Source organism: Pelophylax lessonae, assembly GCF_965119305.1.
Source record: "Pelophylax lessonae genome assembly, chromosome: 2".
NCBI classification, from domain to species: Eukaryota; Metazoa; Chordata; class Amphibia; order Anura; family Ranidae; genus Pelophylax; species Pelophylax lessonae.
Genome location: NC_138769.1, coordinates 102,990,491 through 103,011,909, shown reverse-complemented (window position 1 = coordinate 103,011,909; position 21,419 = coordinate 102,990,491). Strand labels below are relative to the sequence as shown.

The 21,419-nt window shown below is 44.1% G+C and overlaps 1 protein-coding gene across 3 annotated transcripts in view; it reads left to right on the top strand.

Moving 5' to 3' along the window:
• RUNX1 (RUNX family transcription factor 1) overlaps positions 1-21,419 on the top strand; it is a 412,164-nt gene that overhangs the window by 340,189 nt on the left and 50,556 nt on the right. For 2 of the 3 annotated variants that reach the window (XM_082244905.1, XM_082244906.1), the window contains one exon: positions 14,765-14,956. The exons of the other annotated variant lie outside the window; for it this stretch is intronic. In XM_082244905.1, coding sequence (XP_082101031.1) covers positions 14,765-14,956 — 192 coding nt within the window. The remainder of the gene's footprint in view (positions 1-14,764; positions 14,957-21,419) is intronic. 3 annotated transcript variants of the gene reach the window in all.

The window sequence follows — 21,419 nt, the reverse complement described above, 5'->3', positions numbered from 1 at the left end:
TCCATTTGAGGATTATGGAGGCCACTGTGCTCTTAGGAACCTTAAGTGCAGCAGAAATCTTTTTGTAACCTTGGCCAGATCTGTGCCTTGCCACAATTCTGTCTCTGAGCTCTTCAGGCAGTTCCTTTGACCTCATGATTCTCATTTGCTCTGACATGCATTGTGATCTGGAAGGTCTTATATAGACAGGTGTGTGGCTTTCCTAATCAAGTCCAATCAGTATAATCAAACACAGCTGGACTCAAATGAAGGTGTAGAACCATCTCAAGGATGATCAGAAGAAATGGAAAGCACCTGAGTTAAATATATGAGTGTCACAGCAAAGGGTCTGAATACTTAGGACCATGTGATATTTCAGTTTTTCTTTTTTAATAAATCTGCAACAATGTCAACAATTCTGTGTTTTTCTGTCAGTATGGGGTGCTATGTGTACATTCATGAGGAAGAAGAATGAACTTAAATGATTTTAGCAAATGGCTGCAATATAACAAAGAGTGAAAAATTTAAGGGGGTCTGAATACTTTCCGTACCCACTGTATATATATATATATAGAGAGAGAGAGAGAGAGAGAGAGAGAGAGAGAGATACAAATAGATATAATCTATATTATCATTATTACTATTATTATACTGTAATAAAGGAAAAATGATTAGGTACTAAAAAAAAAAAAAAGAAAATATTTGTCAAAATTACAATAGTATACAGATATACAGATAGATATTAGAGAGATGTAGAAATGTTGTAAAAAGTTATAATATTATAAAGTTATATGTTATACAGTAATAAAGTTTTATATGTTATTATAAGTTATTAAAATTATTTTTTATATTAATACGTTTTTATATAAATATTTTATTATTATACATGATTGATTTTTCTATTTTATATATATTGTATGCAGTGTGTATAATATATATATATATATATATATATACATACACACACACATATATATACAGTGTGTATATATATATATATATATATATATATGTACAGTATATATATACACACACACATATACATATCTATGTATAATATATATATAGATATAGATATATATTAGCGATAGAACGATTATTGGCAAGGCCGATATGCACTTTACCCGATATATCGTTATCTGGTTGATATTGCCGATATTTTTTTGATGTCATTCGCCTTGGACAGCCTCGTCTGGAGTCGGGACTAGTCTCGCGGGAGTGTATCACAGCCATACACCCACCCACAGCAGCCCGGTGCCAGCCACCCACATCCACAGGCCCTGTACCAGCCACCCACCACAGGGTGCCAGCAAGCCAGCCATTAAGCATTAAACAAAAATTAACATGTTCAATACCAGATTTGTGTCAAAAATTGTCTTTATTTTTCAAAACTTTAAATGTACAAAATATCGGCCCATATCGGCCGATACTGATACGTTGTGACCAAAGTATCGGTATCGGCCCTGAAAAAAACATATCGGTCTATCGCTAATATATATATATTATCATGATAGAGAGTTGCAGATATGTTAATAGATTTATTATATCTATTACTATTATTTTTACATTAGTGTTACGATTATTATTTTTATTACTCATTACTATTTAAAAAAAATAATTTATGATATATTATTATTTTGTTATAAAATATAATAGAATGATATCAATATATAATAGATATATAAATAAAGACATATAGATGTAGATATTATTCAGCAAAAAGAGACTGGCATGAGGCTGCAGCCTCGCTTCTTGGCACTTAAAAAGGGAAAAACCTTCTTTTTGGTAAAAGGATCATGTAAAGTTATTTATTTATTACAAGTATTTAGAGCTGACAATTTTACCTTACATGTACTGTACATTCACATGAGTCCTCAAGGAGCGCATAGTGTATCTTACATACCAGGTCCAGATTACCTACCAGCATATATTTGGCGTGTGGGAGGAAACCCACACAAGCACAGGAAGACCATCAAACTCCATGCAGATCATATCATGGTTGGATTTCAAACTGATAACGCTAGTGCTGCCAGGCAGACATGTATCCACTGTGCTGCTCCTGTGTATATAAGGCCCCTTTCACACTTGTGCGACTTGTCCTGCGATTTGGGACTGCAAAGTCACATGACAAGTCATACTCCATTATTTCCTATGAGTACAGTTCATATCTGTGCGACTTCAAGTCCCAACGACTTCAAAGTAGTCCCTGCACTACTTTTGGGACGATTTTAATGTGTTTTGAGGTCCAAAGACATAGGCTTTGCTTCAAGTCCAGTCCAAATCGCGGTGAAATCGTGCGACTTTTAGGTCGCATAAGTGTAAAAGGCATTCAGTCCCGTCCATCTGCAGCATATTTCAGCCTGCCGTAGACGGAGTGAAGGCAACCGGCTGGACTTGCACTTTTTTTTTTTAGAAAATTCCACTTTAAATCTAGTTTCCCCTTTACCGGCCAGCTTTGGCCTTATTCTAGCCCCTAGGTTTTGGCCGGTAAGTTTCCTGCAATGCGTTGGCAGCACCAAGGAAGTAGAGTGAATGGCCTCTCCATGACGTCAGCGTTGGCTGATTTACTCTGGGAGTTGTCCCGTCACACAGGCTGACAAGTCGCATTGTTTTTAGCACTCCACACCTATGTCTTTGTGTGTGATTGAGCCTTAGACAATTATCTCACCGGCAGTGTCCACAAGGCACTAGACTTTAAATAGCCGTCATGTGGGAAAAAAAATATACGACTCCCGGAAATAAAGAAAAAGTGTAAACAAGAAGGATCTTGGCAGGGGCAGAGTAAAGCAGGGCGCAGCTGGTAATGCCGCCAAGCGTTTGTGTGAGAAGGGCATTGCAGGTCAGAGATAAACAAGACACCTCAATGTTCCGTGTTTGCTACAGGTCTCCTTTCAACCAGGGTTGTGGTTTCAAAGGAGACCTGGCCTCTTCCTGAAAATGCTGATTGCCTGGCTGTTTCCAAGATCTTTTGAATCACACATCCAGTGTCTATCTGTTCTTCAATATGATTGGTAGGCTTTGTGACCGGTGAAGTGGGCTTGGCATGGGTAAGGGGTGAATTTAATCTCAGCCTTTAGAAAAGTCAAGATTTGCAAATCAGAACCCTTTTTTAATCCTGATGGTTTTCACTGAGGGTTTTTCAGTAATAGGTTAGGTGAGAGACATATACCCCCTGCCAGACAGCAAAGCCAGGACTAGGACCACCATTACAGCTTCAGTATTTAAGCAGGACCTAAACACCCCTCCCCAGCTTGCTGATTGGACAATAAAGAAGAAGCAACACACTGCAGAGTCATCCCTCTGCTCGCTCTGTTCTCTTTTCCATCAAGAGCAGACCCCGATTGGCTCCCTGTGCTGTCTTGTCCATTCCCAATCCAGAGAGGACCTAAACATACCTCCAGCCTGCTGATTGGACAATGGAGGAGAAGCAGCACACTGCAGAGTCATCCCTCTGCTCACTCTGTTCTCTCCTCCATCAGGAGCAGGCCCTGATTGGCTCCCTGTGCTGTGCTGTCCATTCCCAATCCAGAGAGGACCTAAACATACCTCCAGCCTGCTGATTGGACAATGAAGGAGAAGCAGCACACTGAGGAGTCATCCCTCTGCTCGCTGTCTTTTTCCAGTCCAGAGAGGAACTAAACATACCTCCAGTTCGCTGATTGGACAATGAAGCAGCACACTGAAAAGTCATCCCTCGGCTCGCTGTCTTCTCCCAGTCCAGAGAGGACCTAAACATACCTCCAGCTTGCTGATTGGACAATGAAGAAGCAGCACACTGCGGAGTCATCCCTCTGCTCACTCTGTTCTCTCCTCCATCAGGAGCAGACCCTGATTGGCTCCCTGTGCTGTCCTGTCCTCTCCCAGTCCAGAGAGGACCTAAACATACCTCCAGCTTGCTGATTGGACAATGAAGGAGAAGCAGCACACTGAGGAGTCATCCCTCTGCTCATGTTAATTTCTTCCCGTCAGCATACTGGCAGTCAGCAGAGCCTGATTGGCTGCCCAACTCTCTATTAGTCCACAGAGTGCCCAAACAAACCCCCAGCTTTCTAGTTAGACAATGAAGGAGAAGCAGCACCCTGGAGAGTTATCCTTCTCACTCTGCTCTCTCCTCCTCTCAGCACATGTGCATGCAGCAAAGCCTGATTGGCTCCCAGTCCTGCCCCTCCCTCTCTCAGCCCAAGGAGCACCCAAACACACCCCCTGCTTGCCGATAAGACGATGAAAGAGAAGCAGCACACTGAAGAGTCACCTGCTTACTCTGCTCTCTCCTCCTATCAGTATAAGTGCGTGAAGCAGGATCAGATTGACTTCCAGTGCTGCCTGTTCTTTTCTCTGTCCAGGAAGGATCTGAACACAGCTTGCTGATTGGATAAGGAAGGAGAAGCCTAATTGGCTCCTCCTTCTCCCAGTCCACCACCATATAGGGCAGTGATGGGGAACCTTGGCACCCCAGATGTTTTGAAACTCCATTTCCCATGATGCTCATGTACTTTGCAGTGTAGCTGAGCATCATGGGAAATAGAGTTCCAAAACATCTGGAGTGCCAAGGTTCACCATCACTGATATAGGGGATAATAGGAAGCTGATACCAAGAGAGATTCAGCTACACACTCTAATAATAACAAATCCTTTATGTCTCGATGAATACTAAATTGATAGTTTATGGAGGAATGCCATGAAACCGTAACTGGGGGGCACGCGGACAGGAAGTGGCTGCAAAGAGGCCTCAGCAGATCCTAGCTTTTTTTTTTTTTTATTGGTTGAGCCAGATGGACTTGTGGCTTTTTTCAACCTGACTATCTATGTAACTATGTAGCTCTATTTATTTGTGGTTTTTCTTAGATCTACCTGGAGTTCCCCTTTAACGTCAGCTCAGTCTGTCATCTGCGAAAAGCAGTTTAGCAACTCTCGGCTTTGCATGCAAGCTTAAAATTAAAAGAATAATCGCCTTTTATCCCGGCAGATAAAACCGCCAATGAGAGGTGACAAAATTCTATCTCCTTGGGAAACCACAATTCACTCATGAAAGGAAATCATATTTACAGTTACTATTAGGACTGAAAAAAAAAAAGAAATAATTGAGAGTCTGCCAAGAGGCCCGGCCTTGTTCGCGGTACACTCGGCCGCCCCAGCCAGGTGGAAGAGCGCCAGAACTTACCGAGTGCTTATTGCAGAGTGTATACTGGAACATTTTCTTGCTGCAAACGCGTGTTCCCGCTGGTAACAAGATGGATTCCGTTCATAGCACCAGATACTTTACTGCATGCGCCTTTTGGATGCGTTCCAGTGCGTTTTGATGCGTTTATGGAGCGTTTTTGATGCAGTCCAGTGCATTTCTTCCCTCTTTTTTTCTAAGGCTTCATTCACATGTCAGCATAGCGATTGCGGGCAGAATCACCGCGATTCTGCCCGAGATCCAGAAATCATTGCAAATCGCGGGACGCATGTGCGTTGCCCGTGATTTGCAATAGCACCCCAAACGCTGTGCGATGTTGCCGCGATTTGCGCCTGCCGAATCGCGGTAACATCGCGCAAAAAATATCGCGGGACGCATGACGCCCCAAAGAAGCTCTTGTACCTTTTTTGGGCGTCATGCGTCCCGCGATTCCATATTAGAATAAAAAATCCGACATAGTAAACAGTAAATATGTCATAATAAAATGGCCAGGATACAAATATATGTTAGCATATGCAGGGCCGTCTTTAATATTGATTGGACCCTGGGCAAACATTTTCTTGGGCCCTCTTGAATCCACTTATCAACTATTTGCGGGCAGTGCAGGCTTAAGGGGCAGCTGCTTTGGGCCCCACAACAATGACTGGACCCGGGGCAGCTGCCCCTTTTGCCCTGCGGTGAAGACAGCCCTATGTACGCTAGATGTACACAGTATTGCGAATACAGTCAAATGAATACATATTGGACTGAAATCTCGGTGCGTTTCATGGAGCAAAGCCCACTTCCTCAGGAGACAGTCAAGACAAATGTATATATATATATATAAGGAAAAATGCGATCCAAACAGTGTATAGAAAAAGGTTGGCGAGGACGTGGGAGTACATCCAAAAGATATGCTCTGTCCGGGAGCTGAAGGTGGACCAGGCCTGAGGCCAAGGCAAACATGGGGATCCAAAAGAGGAGGACCCTATAAAGAGGAGGACCCTATAATGAGGAGGACCCTATAAAGAGGAGGACTCTATAATGAGGAAGACCCTATAATGAGAAGGACCCTATAATGAGGAGGACCCTATAAAGAGGAGGACTCTATAAAGAGGAGGACTCTATAAAGAGGAGGACCCTATAATGAGGAGGACCCTATAAAGAGGAGGACTTTATAAAGAGGAGGACTCTATAATGAGGAGGACCCTATAAAGAGGAGGACTCTATAAAGAGGAGGACCCTATAAAGAGGAGGGCTCTATAATGAGGAGGACCCTATAAAGAGGAGGACTCTATAAAGAGAAGGACCCTATAATGAGGAGGACCCAAAAAGAGGAGGACCCTATAAAGAGGAGGACCCTATAATGAGGAGGACCCTATAAAGAGGAGGGCTCTATAATGAGGAGGACCCTATAAAGAGGAGGACCCTATAAAGAGAAGGACCCTATAATGAGGAGGACCCAAAAAGAGGAGGACCCTATAAAGAGGAGGACCCTATAATGAGGAGGACCCTATAAAGAGGAGGACTCTATAAAGAGGAGGACCCTATAATGAGTAGCCCACAGGGATAGTGCGGTGTGTGAACCAACCACCACAAATCAATGAGAGCTAACTGAGTCGATTGGCCAAAGGCAGATCATTTGTGTTGTATCAATCGGCAGCACTAGTGCTGGTGAGGAACGCGTGCAGAATTGTGAGCTTTCCTGATACGCACAGAAACGCGCTGCCCTTTAGTAGACATGCAGAGATGCAATTAATTCTTAATGGTACCCGCACGCACCTACTAACGCATTTTCATGTGTGCCCCAGCACCATCCGTTTTCAGAGCGGCACAACTTTGAAAAAGGATCCGAGCCTTCTTTTTCTGCATTTCTTGCGCATAGAGCAGGGCATTGAAGCGAATGGGACGCCCTACACGCTATTTGCAGGAACGTGCGCAGAAACGCACAAACGCAGAATTGTGAACCAAACCTGAGATCGTTTGTCTGTGAATCAAATCCTATTTCGATCGATCAGATCATGAGATTACATGATGGAAACTGAGATGCAATCAATAACTCACGATCATATTTTAATTAATAATTTTTCACTGAGTGAAGGTTGTTCCGCGGCTATCCGCTCACCAATCAGATCAATCACAAAGAGCACTTTTTCAGCAAATTGGACACTTTTGCAATATAATATAACACTAATTGTAATATTTACAGTCACTTTGGACTTTCACTATCACTTATAATTGTTTTGAATATATTTATTGGCTATTTATAATTTATTCATTTATATAATGATCATATCTATTTATTGATTTTTCACATATTGGAGACATCTTTATGAATTAATTTATTTTTATGGTATATATTGGAGAACCCTTCAGTCATTTTTATATTTTTATATATTTTATTATTTGTCACCATCACCTATTTATATTTATTTATTTATTCACACAAGTAATTGAACGCGGTCCCTACCATATTCACTACTCCATATTTTTTTTTTATAAATTCGTTACTACTCCATATTTTAACTGTCGGTGAAAATCCACTTACCCTTGCGTGCCCTATCGATCGACTATAGATCAGTTATTCCTATTGGAAGAGATCGATTGGAAACTAAATTTGATCGTTTATTGAATGCCATGTTTATCGAACGCCATGACATGCAGCCATAACTGGGGGGTGCACATAGACAGGAAGAGGCTGCAAAGAGGTGTCAGCAGATCAGCAGCACCGAAAACTGATGACAAAATGGTGTATAATAAATATTTTATTTAAAAAAAAAATCAAACAATCATCCTATTAAAAAAGAAAAAAAAAACTTTTTTGTTATTTAGAGGCAAACTAAATTTATTTCGGGGCTTCTATCTGCGTTGGTGTTGCTGTTCTCCGGTGGCAGTGTTGGGATTTAATACATCCAGAACAGCGGAAACGGCTGGCAGCCTGTGCATGCAGAACGTGGCACCTTGACCTTAAAGGAAAACATTTTTTATACACACACATATATATATATATATATTTATATGCACTGTATTTTTTTATGCTGTACAAAAACACATTTTTTAGGTGCATGTAAATGTCAGTTTCACTATGAAAATTGTGTTTTGGTATTAAACTACTTCCTTCCTGCATGAGAGTCGGAGCCGTGTATAGGAGCAGCGGCCTCCTCTGAACACTGAGCCTTTGTGAGGGCTCTGCAATCCCTCATGGAGGGTGAAGAGTGGAATTGGTACCATAGCAGTGTGACAACTGGGCAAGGCAATGCTATTAAAGCAGAACTCTGCTTTTCACAAAATAACCCCCCCCCCATCCCCCATCCCCCATCCCGCGCCTGGTTTCAAAGTTTCCCTTCAAAGGAACCCCTTTTTCTGGGGTCTTCTGGATGGTCATGTTATGTCCCAGGAAGTGGACTCTTAGACTTTACTTTTTTTTTTTTTTTTTTAATTTTGACATCCTTCTCTTTTTCCAGAGTCGGCATTGGGTGGTCTTCAGTTCTCCAGAGAGCTATGCTGCCATTATGACATCACCACCATCTCCCTCCAGCACTGTTCTGTGAGCCATGCCAAGGCCGGGATGTACCCTAAGGGGTGTTGTCCTGACACCTTGGGCCCAGGAACAAGACTTTAGACTTTATACCTTTTATATGTAGATATATATATATATATATATACTGCTCACTTATGGACCTTGCTTTGTGCACTGGTGCGCAGTCATGTTGGAACATGAAGGGGCCATCCCCAAACTCTTCCCATAGAATTGGGAGCATGAAATTGTCCAAAATGTCTTGGTATGCTGACGCCTTAAGTGTTCCCTAAGGCAGTGGTCCTCAACCCTGGCCTACAGGGCCCACTAACAGGCCAGGTTTGCAAGATAACTGAAATACATCACAGGTGATATAATTTGCTGCTCAGTGATTGCAGTACTCTACTCTGCATCTCCCCAAATAAATACTTAAAATCTGGCCTGTTAGTGGGCCCTGAGGACCGGAGTTGAGGACCAGTGCCCTAAGGGGCCAAACCCAACCCCTGAATAACAACCCCACACCATAATCCCTCCTCCACCAAATGATTTGGACCAGTGCACAAAGCAAGGTCCATAAAGACATGGATGAGCGAGTTTGGGGTGAAGGAACCTGACTGGCCTGCACAGACTCCTGTCCTCAACCCGATAGAACACCTTTGGGATGCATTAAAGCACAAAATTAAAGGCCTTCTCTCCAAAATCAGTACCTGACCTCACAAATGTACTTCTGGAAGAATGGTCAAACATTCCCATAGACACACTCCTAAACCTTGTGGACAACCTTCCCAGAAGAGTTGAAGCTGTTATAGCTGCAAAGGGTGGGCCAACTCAATATTGAACCCTACGGACTAAAGCTGGGATGCCATTAAAGTTCATGTGTGTGTAAAGGGAGGTGTCCCAATACTTTTGACAATATAGCATATATATATATATAGCCCTGACGAAGGAGGAGTTTGTGAACCCCCGAAACACAATGGCTTTTTTTTTTTTTAGCTTGTTCTTTCAATTATAATAAAAAAAATACTCTAGACTGTATCCTCATTGCTTTGGCACACTTAATGCTATCTATGTGATGTCCCAGAATCCTTCTCCTCCTATACCTGTACTCCTCGGGGGTGTGACCATGACAGCCTGGGTTTCCAGGAAGGTGAGTGATACTGGCAGACATTCAACCCAGAATAGGACCACTAGCGGAGCAGTTTATTCACGGGACAGCACTGGAATCAAGTTGCGTTTTTTCAGTGAGATTTTCTAATTTTTTAAATGTCTGGGCAAAGGATAAAAAAATAAAAAAAAAAATGGAAATCTGTTTTAAAATCTAAGCAAAAAGTTTTTTTCATTTTGAGTGCAAGAAGTTGAATACCTTTGTCGGGTATTTTTGGTCGCCTGTGTCCTCATTGAAGGGATGTTGTGATCACCAGGAGGCGAAGGTGAAATCTCTTCCAAGAAGATACAAATAGCAATAATTACACTTTTTTTTTAGCAAAGTGAAGGGATTAGAATCTTATATGTTAGTCCCAGTACCTGGGGCACTGCCCCCCCCCCCCCCCCCCATCCACATGCCCACTTTCCAGGCAGAAAGCCCACTTTCTGCAACTGTCCTGCACAGCCATGATGCCCTTGGTTAACACCCTATTTTGAATTATTTATTATTATATTAGTATTTTGCTCAGTAAGTCATAAAAGGGAAGGTGATTTTGTGATCCCTGGACACAGTCCGGCACACAGCATCTTCAGGATTCTCGCGGCAAATCCGGGACAGTTGACAATTATGCAATCTCTGTGTCTTTTGCTTTCTGTCCCTGTTTCAGTGAAAGGTGGGGGGGGGGGGAGCACATGCATATCACTAATGGCTCTTTGACTCAGTCCGGGACACAGCATCATCAGGACTGAGGTCCAAAATGCAGGACTGTCCCGGCAAATGTGGGGTGGGGTTGGTTGGGGTGGGGGGGAGAGGAGGACATGCATAGCACTACTGGCTCTTGGACACAGTCCGGACACAGCTTCATCAGGACAGAGGTCCAAGATGCAGGACAATGGACAATTATGAAATCTCTTTGTTGTTTGCTTATTGTCCCTCTAAAAATGAAAGGTGGGTTGGGGGGGGGGGGGCAGGATATGCATAACACTACTGGCTCTTCAACACAGTCTGGGACATGGCATAATTGGGATAGAGGTCCAAATCTGGGACAGTTGACAATGGTGGAATCTCTATGTCTTTTGCTTTCTTTCCCTCTTCCAATGAAAGATGAGGTGGGGGAGGAGAGCACATGCATAATGCTAATGGCTCTTTGTGTCTCACAGTCCGGGACATGGCATCATCGGGACTGAGGTCCAAAATGCAGGACTGTCCTGGCAAATGTGGAATCTCTATGTATTTTGCTTTTTCAATGAAAGGTGGGCTGGGGTTGGTTGGGGTGGGGGGAGAGGAGGACATGCATAGCACTACTGGCTCTTCGACACAGTCCAGGACACAGCTTCATCGGAACAGAGGTCCAAGATGCAGGACAATGGACAATTATGAAATCTCTTTGTCTTTTGCTTATATTCCCTCTAACAATGAAAGGTGGGTTGGGGTGGGAGTGGAGGACATGCATAGCACTACTGGCTTTTCGAAACAGTGTGTGACATGGCATCATTGAGACAGAGGTCCAAAATACAGGACTGTCCCGGCAAATCCGGGACAATTGACAATGATGGAATCTCTATGTCTTTTGCTTTCTTTCCCTCATCCAATGAACGGTGGGGTGGGGGAGGAGAGCACACGCATAATGCTAATGGCTCTATATGTCTCAGAGTCCGGGACACTGCATCATCAGGACAGAGGTCCAAAATGCAGGACTGTCCCGGCAAATCCGGGAGAGTTGACAATGATGGAATCTCTATGTTTTTTGCTTTCTTTCCCCCTTCCAGTGAAAGGTGGGGTGGGGGGAAGAGAGCACACGCATAATGCTAATGGCTCTTTATGTCTCAGAGTCCGGGACACGGCATCATCAGGACCGAGGTCCAAAATGCAGGACTGTCCCGGCAAATCCAGGACAGTTGACAATGATGGAAGCTCTTTGTTTTTTTCTTTCTTTCCCCCTTCCAGTGAAAGGTGGGGTGGGGTGCGGTGGGGGGAGGAAAGCACACGCATAACACTAATGGTTCTTTCACACAGTACGGGACACAGCATCATCAAGACAGGGGGTCCAAGATGCAGGACTGTCCCGGTAAATCCGGGACAGTTGACAATGATGGAATCTCTATGTCTTTTGATTTCTTTCCCCTTTTGCAAAAGGTGGGTTGGGGAGGAGAGCTCATGCATAGCACTAATGGCTCTGCACTCTCTCCCCCCACTCCACAATGCTAATGTAACAGTGCTCCGCATGACACCAAACATAGGGGGTGGCATGTAATCCCCCATTCCTTAATCAGACAGGAAGTGCAGGAACCAACAGCAACAAAGGTAGCAAAACAAAAGTTTTTTTTTTTTTTTCTTTTTTTTAATATATGTTTATAAGTTAGAACCCCCATCAGCTTTCCATGGCTGTCTGTGTCTGTGTTGCAGATTCTCCCTCACTTCCTGTCAGGTGAAACCGTAGGAAGTAGGGGGAGGAAATCTCACAGATAGAACAAACCTGACACCGTTTATAATCCGTCCTCACTTTTTTGGGCACATCCATGAAGTTTTTGGCACACCTGAGATGGGAATAGTGCTCAGAACTGGCAGACAAGCCCTCGGGCTTAAAATAAGCCACGTGCATCAGACGGCGAGCCTGCGTAAACAGCTTGCGTGACTCCGTGTGTTTGCATTCACCTCCACTCTCACCAGCTAAACAGAAGGCCCAGATTTGCATGCTTGACAAGTGAAGGAGCTCCAACAACATTTGTCCTGCCAAAGCTAAAAAAAAAAAAAAACGAAATCCGCACGAGATTTTTTTTTTACTGTTCACCAGATAAAAATCACGGCAGCAAAGCCGTCTCTATTTCTGAGCGCGGTGTGAAATGCGATCCAGCGCCGATTTCGCCAGAGGAACTGGAAGCAGAGGGCTCAGATCTTCAGCCCCAATAAAAGTTTACACATACTGCCATTACAGAATAGAGGAGCAACTGGAAGTTGGCTTTGAAATGTAAATTTCGGACAGCTGGAAAAAATTAGCCCACTCGCTGTTGAAAGGAAAAAGGAAAAAAACTAAAAATATTGAGAAGGATGGCGAACGGACAGCGGTATTCAGATGTCATGTGATGCAGTCTAGACGTTGGGCCCTTCCGTAGGAAATTTCCAATGCAGTGTATGCGAATGATAAAGGGTTGGTTTATCTAGGCAGGTAATCAACATCTCTAGATAAAACAAACTACACAACTTTGACTAAAATTGGAAAATGCCCTTGCTATAGGCGTAGGCCATTTGTGTACCTTATGGAGCCTGACTGGACAACTTTTAGGGCGTTGCTAGGGACGTTGCTAAGAGACACCTAGCTGTTACTGTTCACCCCCACCATCACAGGAGTGAGCTCTTACACCCTGAGCTCAGAGCTACTACATCCGGGGAGAGAAAGCTCATGTGAGGGGGTTTGAATCAGAGATTGCTGTGATGGTGAAGGTGAACAGCAACAGCTGGAGCGCTCTTAGCAACATCCTTAGCAACGTCCAATAGAACTGAACTGGATGCCATTATGACCTTATTCTGAAAATCAAGCTGTCCGGATCACTGACCCAGAAAACATACATGCAGCAAGTGAAGTCTAAATAAATACAATCAGAAGCCCCCCCCCCCAATCCCACCAGCCCTGATCTGCAGACTTTTTCTAGGAAAGCAGGTTGGAAATGATTGATGACAAAGGAGCAGTATGAGAGCCAGGCAATTAGCATTTTCATAAGAGCAGTCATTTTTTTTCCATTTTTAAAGGTTTTCCTTTAAATAACTAATGTTTCTCTCTAACTATACAATGGTCTATAATATATAAACTTTTCTCTGTGAAAAAAAAAAAAGATTTCCATAACATTTCCATTAAGGTAGCCTCTATCACATCGGAGATGTTATGGAAATATTTTTTTTAGAATTTTTTTTATATATTATAGACCATGTTATAGCTCAAAAGATGAGATAGGACAGACAGAAAGAGGACGGGGGGTATTCACAAAAAAAAAAAAAAAAAGAAATGCAATGCAGTTTGTTTAGTAAAAGTGCATGTATATTCGTTCTGTGCGAATGGGACAAAAATGAATGTTTGCTGTGCTGGTCGAATGTTTTTAATTGATTTAAGGTTTAAAATCCCTCATTTGGCCACTAGATGGTGCTACGTATTATAGGAAATTCCTATACTGCTACTTAATGCCATCAAGAAGAATAATTGGCCTCCCGTAACAAACCCAGCATGAAAGCGATTGTACAATAAGATTGCAGTGTTAGGCCGCCTGTACTGTGCCTTGAAAAAGTATTCATACTCCTTGAAATTTTCCACATTTCATGTTACAGCCAAAAATGTAAGGGCTCTTTCACACGGAGCGGACCGCATTCCGATCCGCTCCGGCACTTTTTTTTTTCACTTGTGTCATCCACTCCGTATGTCTGCATATCATCCCATCCGTTTGCGGATGATATACGGACATAATGTATGTCTATGGGCATTGCGGATGTCAGCGGATGACACCGCTGACATCCGATTTTGCATCCGTTCCGTTTTTTTAAACGGAAGAAAAATAGGGTTCTGTTCCAAAAAACGGAACAGAACTGAAAGGAAGAAAATCGGATGTCAGCGGATGGTCATTCACTGACATCTGCAATCCCATTGACATGCATTATGTCCGTATATCATCCGCAAACGGATGGGATGATATACGGACATACGGAACGTCCGTGTGTAAGAGGCCTTAATGTATTTTATTGGGATTTTATGTGATAGACCAACACAAAGTGGCACATAATTGTGAAGTGGAAGGAAAATGATAAATCACAAAAAATCTCAATAAAATATATTTACGTTCATGACAAAATGTGGAAAATTTCAAGGGGTATGAATACTTTTTTCTAGGCACTGTAGTTGTACTTTAGAGTTTAAAGAAAAATTGGTATTTTTAAGGAGATCTTTATTTATTTATTTATTTTTACTACTCTCCATTACCAGGGCACAGGCAAAAACTGGATGAGCAGACCAAACCCGGGAGCTTGTCGTTTTCTGAGCGGCTGAGCGAACTGGAACAATTGCGTCGAGCGGCGGTGAGGGTCAGCCCGCACCACCCGACTCCCACCCCCAACCCACGAGCATCTCTGAACCACTCAACGGCGTTCAACCCTCAGACACAGAGCCAGATACAAGGTGAGCCCTACAAAGCGCCCGCGTTCTGGAGGGATGCCCTGATTGCTTATTATATGCTGTCCTCTTCATCAGTCTTGGCGCTGGCCGATTGTGAAGTCAATTGGCGCGGTGCAATAGTAGGGCAGGTGCTGTAGAGAAAGGGGAATCTGTGGGTGCAGTTGGGTCCCCGGTTCTCTAGGTGACCCTGAAAAAATTCACTAAGGTGTATTTGTTGTGTTATTAATGATAGTGGCTGCCATCGTCAGCTCTCATTGGTCCTGATCCTTTGTGCTGCGTTTGCATTTAAAGTGGAACTTCACACTCCCAATCAACATTGATTATTTGTAATCCTTATGCTGCTATCATTACTAAATAGATAGGAAAGTATATCATATTTACCGTATATACTCGAGTATAAGCCAACCCGAATTTAAGCCGAGGCACCTAATTTTACCACGAAAAACTAGGAAAACTTATTGGCTCGAGTCTAAGCCTAGGGTGGGAAATGCAGCAGCTACTTGACCCAACTGGACCACCATGAGACCCAAAACAGGGGCTGCGGGCATGGTGCAGGGACTGCGGACATGGTACAGGAGATGGAGAGCTGCGGCATGGTGCAGGGGCTGCGGACATGGTACAGGAGATGGAGAGCTGCGGGCATGGTGCAGGGGCTGCGGACATGGTACAGGAGATGGAGGGCTGTGGGCATGGTGCAGGGGCTGCGGACATGGTACAGGAGATGGAGGGCTGTGGGCATGGTGCAGGGGCTGCGGGCATGGTGCAGGGGCTGCGGACATGGTACAGGAGATGGAGGGCTGTGGGCATGGTACAGGCATGATACAGGAGATGGTTCAGGCATGGTACAGGAGATGGAGGCTTGTGGGCATGGTACAGGAGATGGTACAGGAGATGGTTCAGGAATGGCACAGGAGATGGTACAGGCACGGCACAGGAGAAGGTACAGGCATGGCACAGGAGATGGTACAGGCATGGCACAGATGGTACAGGCATGGCACAGATGGTACAGGGAGATGCAGTGCTGCGGGCATGGTGCAGGGACTGCGGACATGGTACAGGAGATGGAGAGCTGCGGGCATGGTGCAGGGGCTGCGGACATGGTACAGGAGATGGAGAGCTGCAGGCATGGTGCAGGGACTTCGGACATGGTACAGGAGATGGAGAGCTGCGGGCATGGTGCAGGGGCTGCGGACATGGTACAGGAGATGGAGGCTTGTGGGCATGGCACAGGCATGGCACAGGAGATGGTACAGGCATGGCACAGATGGTACAGGCATGGCACAGATGGTACAGGAGATGCAGTGCTGCGGGCATGGTACAGGAGAATCTTCTGTTTACCATTATCATTGAAAGTGAAAGTAAAAGAAAATCCCAAATTTTGGGTTGTCCCCAGAAAACTAAAAGAGGGGGAATCTTCCAATGGGGACACTAGATCTGATGACCTGGGTGTCCCCAAGGAATTCCCTTAATTTACAGGGATTTTCTCTCACTTCCTATTTAGCTATGGGACAGGAAGTGAAGGGAAATATCCGCAATGTGACACAGATGGCGAAAAAAAATCTAACAGGGGTTATAATCCTCATTTACTCTATCCAAAATGAAAAACCTGTAGTTCTAGTTTAAGCACTCTAAAAATTGCAGTGGCAGCAAATCATGTGACAAGAGGCTGCAGCCCTGCAGATAATCAGTTTACAGTGAATTACAGAAAATGTGTGTAGGAGTGGAGCGTCTGACCTCAGCACAGTTGCAATGTTCCCTGAATAATATTAGCAGGTCAGGGGTTGATGTTGCTCATTGTCTGAAGTTTTTGTTTATTCTAAAAAAAAAAAGGTTTTAAAATCCAAAATATGAAAAAGTTTTTTTGGAGTTTTAGACGTGAGCCATTTTATAAGCATTGAGAGCGTTCTGAGGATCTCCTGTAAAACCCCAGGCGGACTACTTCAGATGTTTACCACGGTCTTTAAATTTGATACGGATGGGGCCGTAGCCGATTCTCAGGGGGTCTAAAGAGACGACAGGTGACGAGTCCCACACACAGACACACATGTGCCATGTCCTGTGTGCATGTCAAATCCCACCCAGGCCACGCTGCTTAGCAGCTTAACTCCCCTGCTCAGGGAACAATCGGGCTGAACAATGGTCGGCTATTCCAGGGAGACTTTCCAAAGACTAAAGGCCCATACACACGATCAAAAAATCAGACGAAAAATAGCGCTTTAGAAGCGTACGATAATCTGATTGTTGGTACACAACTTTCGAGAGCCGATCAGGACAGGTCATGAGAAGATATCTGATGGGACAAATGTTTCTCGTACCATACCAGATGATACCTTTTTCGTTTAACCCCTTCACGACAGGGCTATAGCGAATGACAGTTTCAGCACGGTCGCACATTGCCGGGAGGGCGTCTCCAAAAAATTATAAAAATTCCATTTGGGTACAGTGTTGCATGACCGCTCAATTGTCATTCAAAGTGTGACAGCACTGAAAGCTGAAAATTGGCCTGGGCAGGAAGGGGGTGAAAGTATGCAGTAGGCAAGTGGTTAATCAATACCGTTTTCGTCTGATCACTTTTTATTCTGTCGTACGATAATTTTCCTAATTTCAGTAACCTCTTCATTTTCGATATGAGACTAGCATGCCAAAAAAACAAACGATCATTCGTCCAATAATCTCACCGTGTGTACCAGGCTTTACACAAGGAAACGTTTGCACTGTTGTAGTTACCCTAAGGGCCCACGTACCTTTTAACGTGCGTTATGTCGCTTGCTATTGTGCGTTGTGTTAAGGCAGCCTATAGAAACAAATGGACTATTAACACACCCTTATATGCTAAAAAACATTCCTGGACCTAACTAGCCCCATGATTAAGCTTTGGGGGCGGAGTGAAACGCGTTGGGGGAGGCTTGGCTGGAGCCCGGGCTGAGGCTATCATTTCACATATTCACAGGGTCTTGTAGTGATGTGCGGCTCATAAGACCTTTTTCGTCTCTTGTATCATTTGGAGCTAGGATGGGCTCTGTCCTTGCCAGCACTCTAAGCAATGTACTACAGGAGAGGACTCGGCTGGAGCCTTGAGCGGCACCCCCTATTTGTTGTCTGGCCACAGGTGGCTGAGGCCTGTTTAAAATGCACCCCAGCCGCCATGCACTGATGTGCCCATGGCTGGACTGGATAATAGGTAGAAGGAGAAGTCCAACATGTTTCAGGTTAGACATTCCCCCTTTATCAGAGCTTATGTATTTTGCAACCTCAAATATGTCTGGACTCAACTTGTTTTCCATGATAGTTGTATGAACAGTATATTGTGTGCTCAACTGGTGGTGGGATTTCACTATATACCGTAGATACAACCGTCATTGCAATTCAATGTAGCCCAGCCAGGTTTGATGTTACAAAATACGTAAGCACTGATGAAGGGGAGTGTCTAAACCGAAATATGTTGGCCTTCTCCCTCTACCTATTATTTAATAAAACATCATTTTTGGACTGCTTGACCATTGCTGTGGCACCCTTACTGCCTTCTGTATAGTTGGCCTTTTCTCAAAGCTCCCATCCCCTTGGGAGTCCTCTGCCTCACTGAGTCACCTTGATTAATGGGATGATCTTTTACAAAATTTGATATTAATAGATCTAGCACCTCTTTCCCATTTACCTTCACCTCTTGTTATGGTGACAATGTCCCAGGTTGTAGGTCCTCCCTACTCTATCTAGGATTAAAAAAATATACATTTTGGCTATACATAACCTTTAAAGAAGACTCATGGCTCCCAAACGTTACATATAGTTACATAGCAGGTGAGGTTGAATAAAGACAAGAGTCCATCCAGTTCAACCTGTGTAGGTGTGTGTAGCTGTAATCATCTTTCATACCCCTGAATGTTCTGATTCTTGAGATGTACATCTAAGAGTCTTTTGAAAGCCACCATACTTCCCGCAGAAACCACCTCTTGTGGTAGAGAATTCCACAATCTTGTAGCTCTAACAGTAAAGAACCCCCCTCCTTGCCTGAGGTTAAAACGCTTCTCCTCCAGACGCATTGTATGCCCTCTAGTCCTCATGCAGTCCTTCCGACTGAATAGCTTTTTTTCTATGCTGAGATCACCATTGAGGTATTTATAAATTGCTATCATGTCCCCTCTCAGGTGTCTCTTCTCCAGGGAGAATAAATCAAGCGATTGCAGACACTCTTCATAATTAAGGTCCTCCAATCCCCTAATTAGTTTAGTTGCCCTTCTCTGGACCTTCTCCAGCTCCAAACGTCTTTCGCCAATTCTCGCCATTGGATTTGTGGTGACGAGTATAGGTGGAAAAATCAAGACAGCCACCACCTGGCCTGGACTCTAACTTTACCTTGATCTAGCCTCACATCAGCCTTGAAATCTTATCCTCAACCAAGCCCAATCTACCCATTGTCACTCAATTTGAACCCTAAAGAATAGCTTATAACTCAACCCCGTAACCCCTATCCTTACTCCAACCCCTGGCCCTTACTAGACAATAACCACACCCTTAACCCCAACCCTTTCTATTTTGTACTTGCCTTCTCCTTGATGAAAGTATTGAGATTGAGAAAGTACTCATTCCCCACAAATAAATAATAGCACTGAAAATCACAACTTTGAAGGTTTTGGGTGTCTAGAGATCAGTTAATTTGTATATTAACCCTCCCAGACCCAGAAATGGAGACGAACCAAGTTATATTTAGAGGTTCTTCCAGCTTCCAGCACATGTAAACTGTAGGAAGATTTTGCTTTAGGGTGGGGTTCTGCTTTTAGCCAGCAGAGTTTATGTATATTATGAAAACATGGGAATCATAGAACTTGAAAAAGGTCCCAGATTGAGTCACAATGCCACTGTTGTTTTGTCTGCCACGTGGATTTTCCCCATCAATAAAAACCAAATTGCACAACATCTTGAACAGCAGTGAACTCTTGGAACTTTCTGAGTGATAGGACCAGGCTTGTGTTTACGGTAAGATGATTCTGATCCAGTGCCAGGTTAGGCAGAAGAAGGATCTTGTCTGCATTAATGGTAGGGTAATCTAGTCCCAGGGTCAGTAGAGGAAGGACTAGGTCTATATAAGTGGTAGGGTACTCCAGATCCAGTGCCAGTGTCAGCAGGGGAAGGACCAGGTCTGTATTAGTGGTAGGGTACTCCGGATCTAGTGCCCAGGTCAGTAGAGGAAGTACCTGGTCTGTATTTATGATAAGATACTCCAGATCCAGTGCTGGGGTCAACAGAGAAAGGATCAGGTGAGCATTAATGGTAGGACACTCGAGATCCAGTGTTGGGGTCAAAAAAGGAAGGACCAGGTCTGTATTAGCGGTAGGGTACTCTGGATCTAGTGCCCAGGTCAGTAGAGGAAGGACCTGGTCTGTATTTATTATAAGATACTCCATATCCAGTGCTGGGGTCAACAGAGAAAGTATCAGGTGAGCATTAATGGTAGGACACTCGAGATCCAGTGTTGGGGTCAACAAAGGAAGGATCAGGTCTGTATTAGCGGTAGGGTACTCCGGATCTTGTGCCCAGGTCAGTAGAGGAAGGACCTGGTCTGTATTTATTATAAGATACTCCATATCCAGTGCTGGGGTCAACAGAGAAAGGATCAGGTGAGCATTAATGGTAGGACACTCGAGATCCAGTGTTGGGGTCAACAAAGGAAGGACCGAGTCTATGTTAATGGTAGGGCTCCCTTGGTCCTGTGTCAAGGTCAGTAGAGGAAGTACTAGGTCTGTATTGATAGTAGAACTGTCCGAATCCAGTGCTGGGGTCAGCGGAGGAAGTACCAGATCTGTAATAATAGTAGGACACTCTGGATCCAGTGTCGGGGTTAGGAGAGGAAGGACCAGGTCTTCATTATTGGTAGGAAACTCCAGACCCAGTTCTGGGGTCAGCAGAGGAAGGACCAGGTCTATAATAATGGTAGGATTTTCTGGATCCAGTGCCGGGGTCAGCGGAGGACAGACCTGGTCTTTAATAATGGTAGGACTCTCTGGATCTGGTGTCAGGGTCAGCAGAGGAAGGACCAGGTCTGTAATAATGGTAGGGTACTCCAGATCCAGTGCCTAGGTCAGTAAAGGAAAAACCTGGTCTGTATTTATGATAAGACACACCCAATCCAGTTCCAGGTTCAGCAGAGGAAGGACCAGGTGTGCATTAATGGTAGGACACTCGAGATCCAGTGTCGGGGTCAGCAGAGGAAGGGCCAGGTCTATGATAATGGTTGGACACTCTGAATCTAGTGCAGCAATCAGGGGAGGAAGGACAAGGTCTGCATTAATGGAACAATACTCCAGATCCAGTGCCGAGGTCAGCAGAGGAAGGACCAGGGTATAATACTGGTAGGACACTCCAGATCCAGTGCCGGGGTCAGCAGAGGAAGAACCAGGGTATAATACTGGTAGGACACTCCAGATCCAGTGCCGGGGTCAGCAGAGGAAGAACCAGGTCTATAATAATG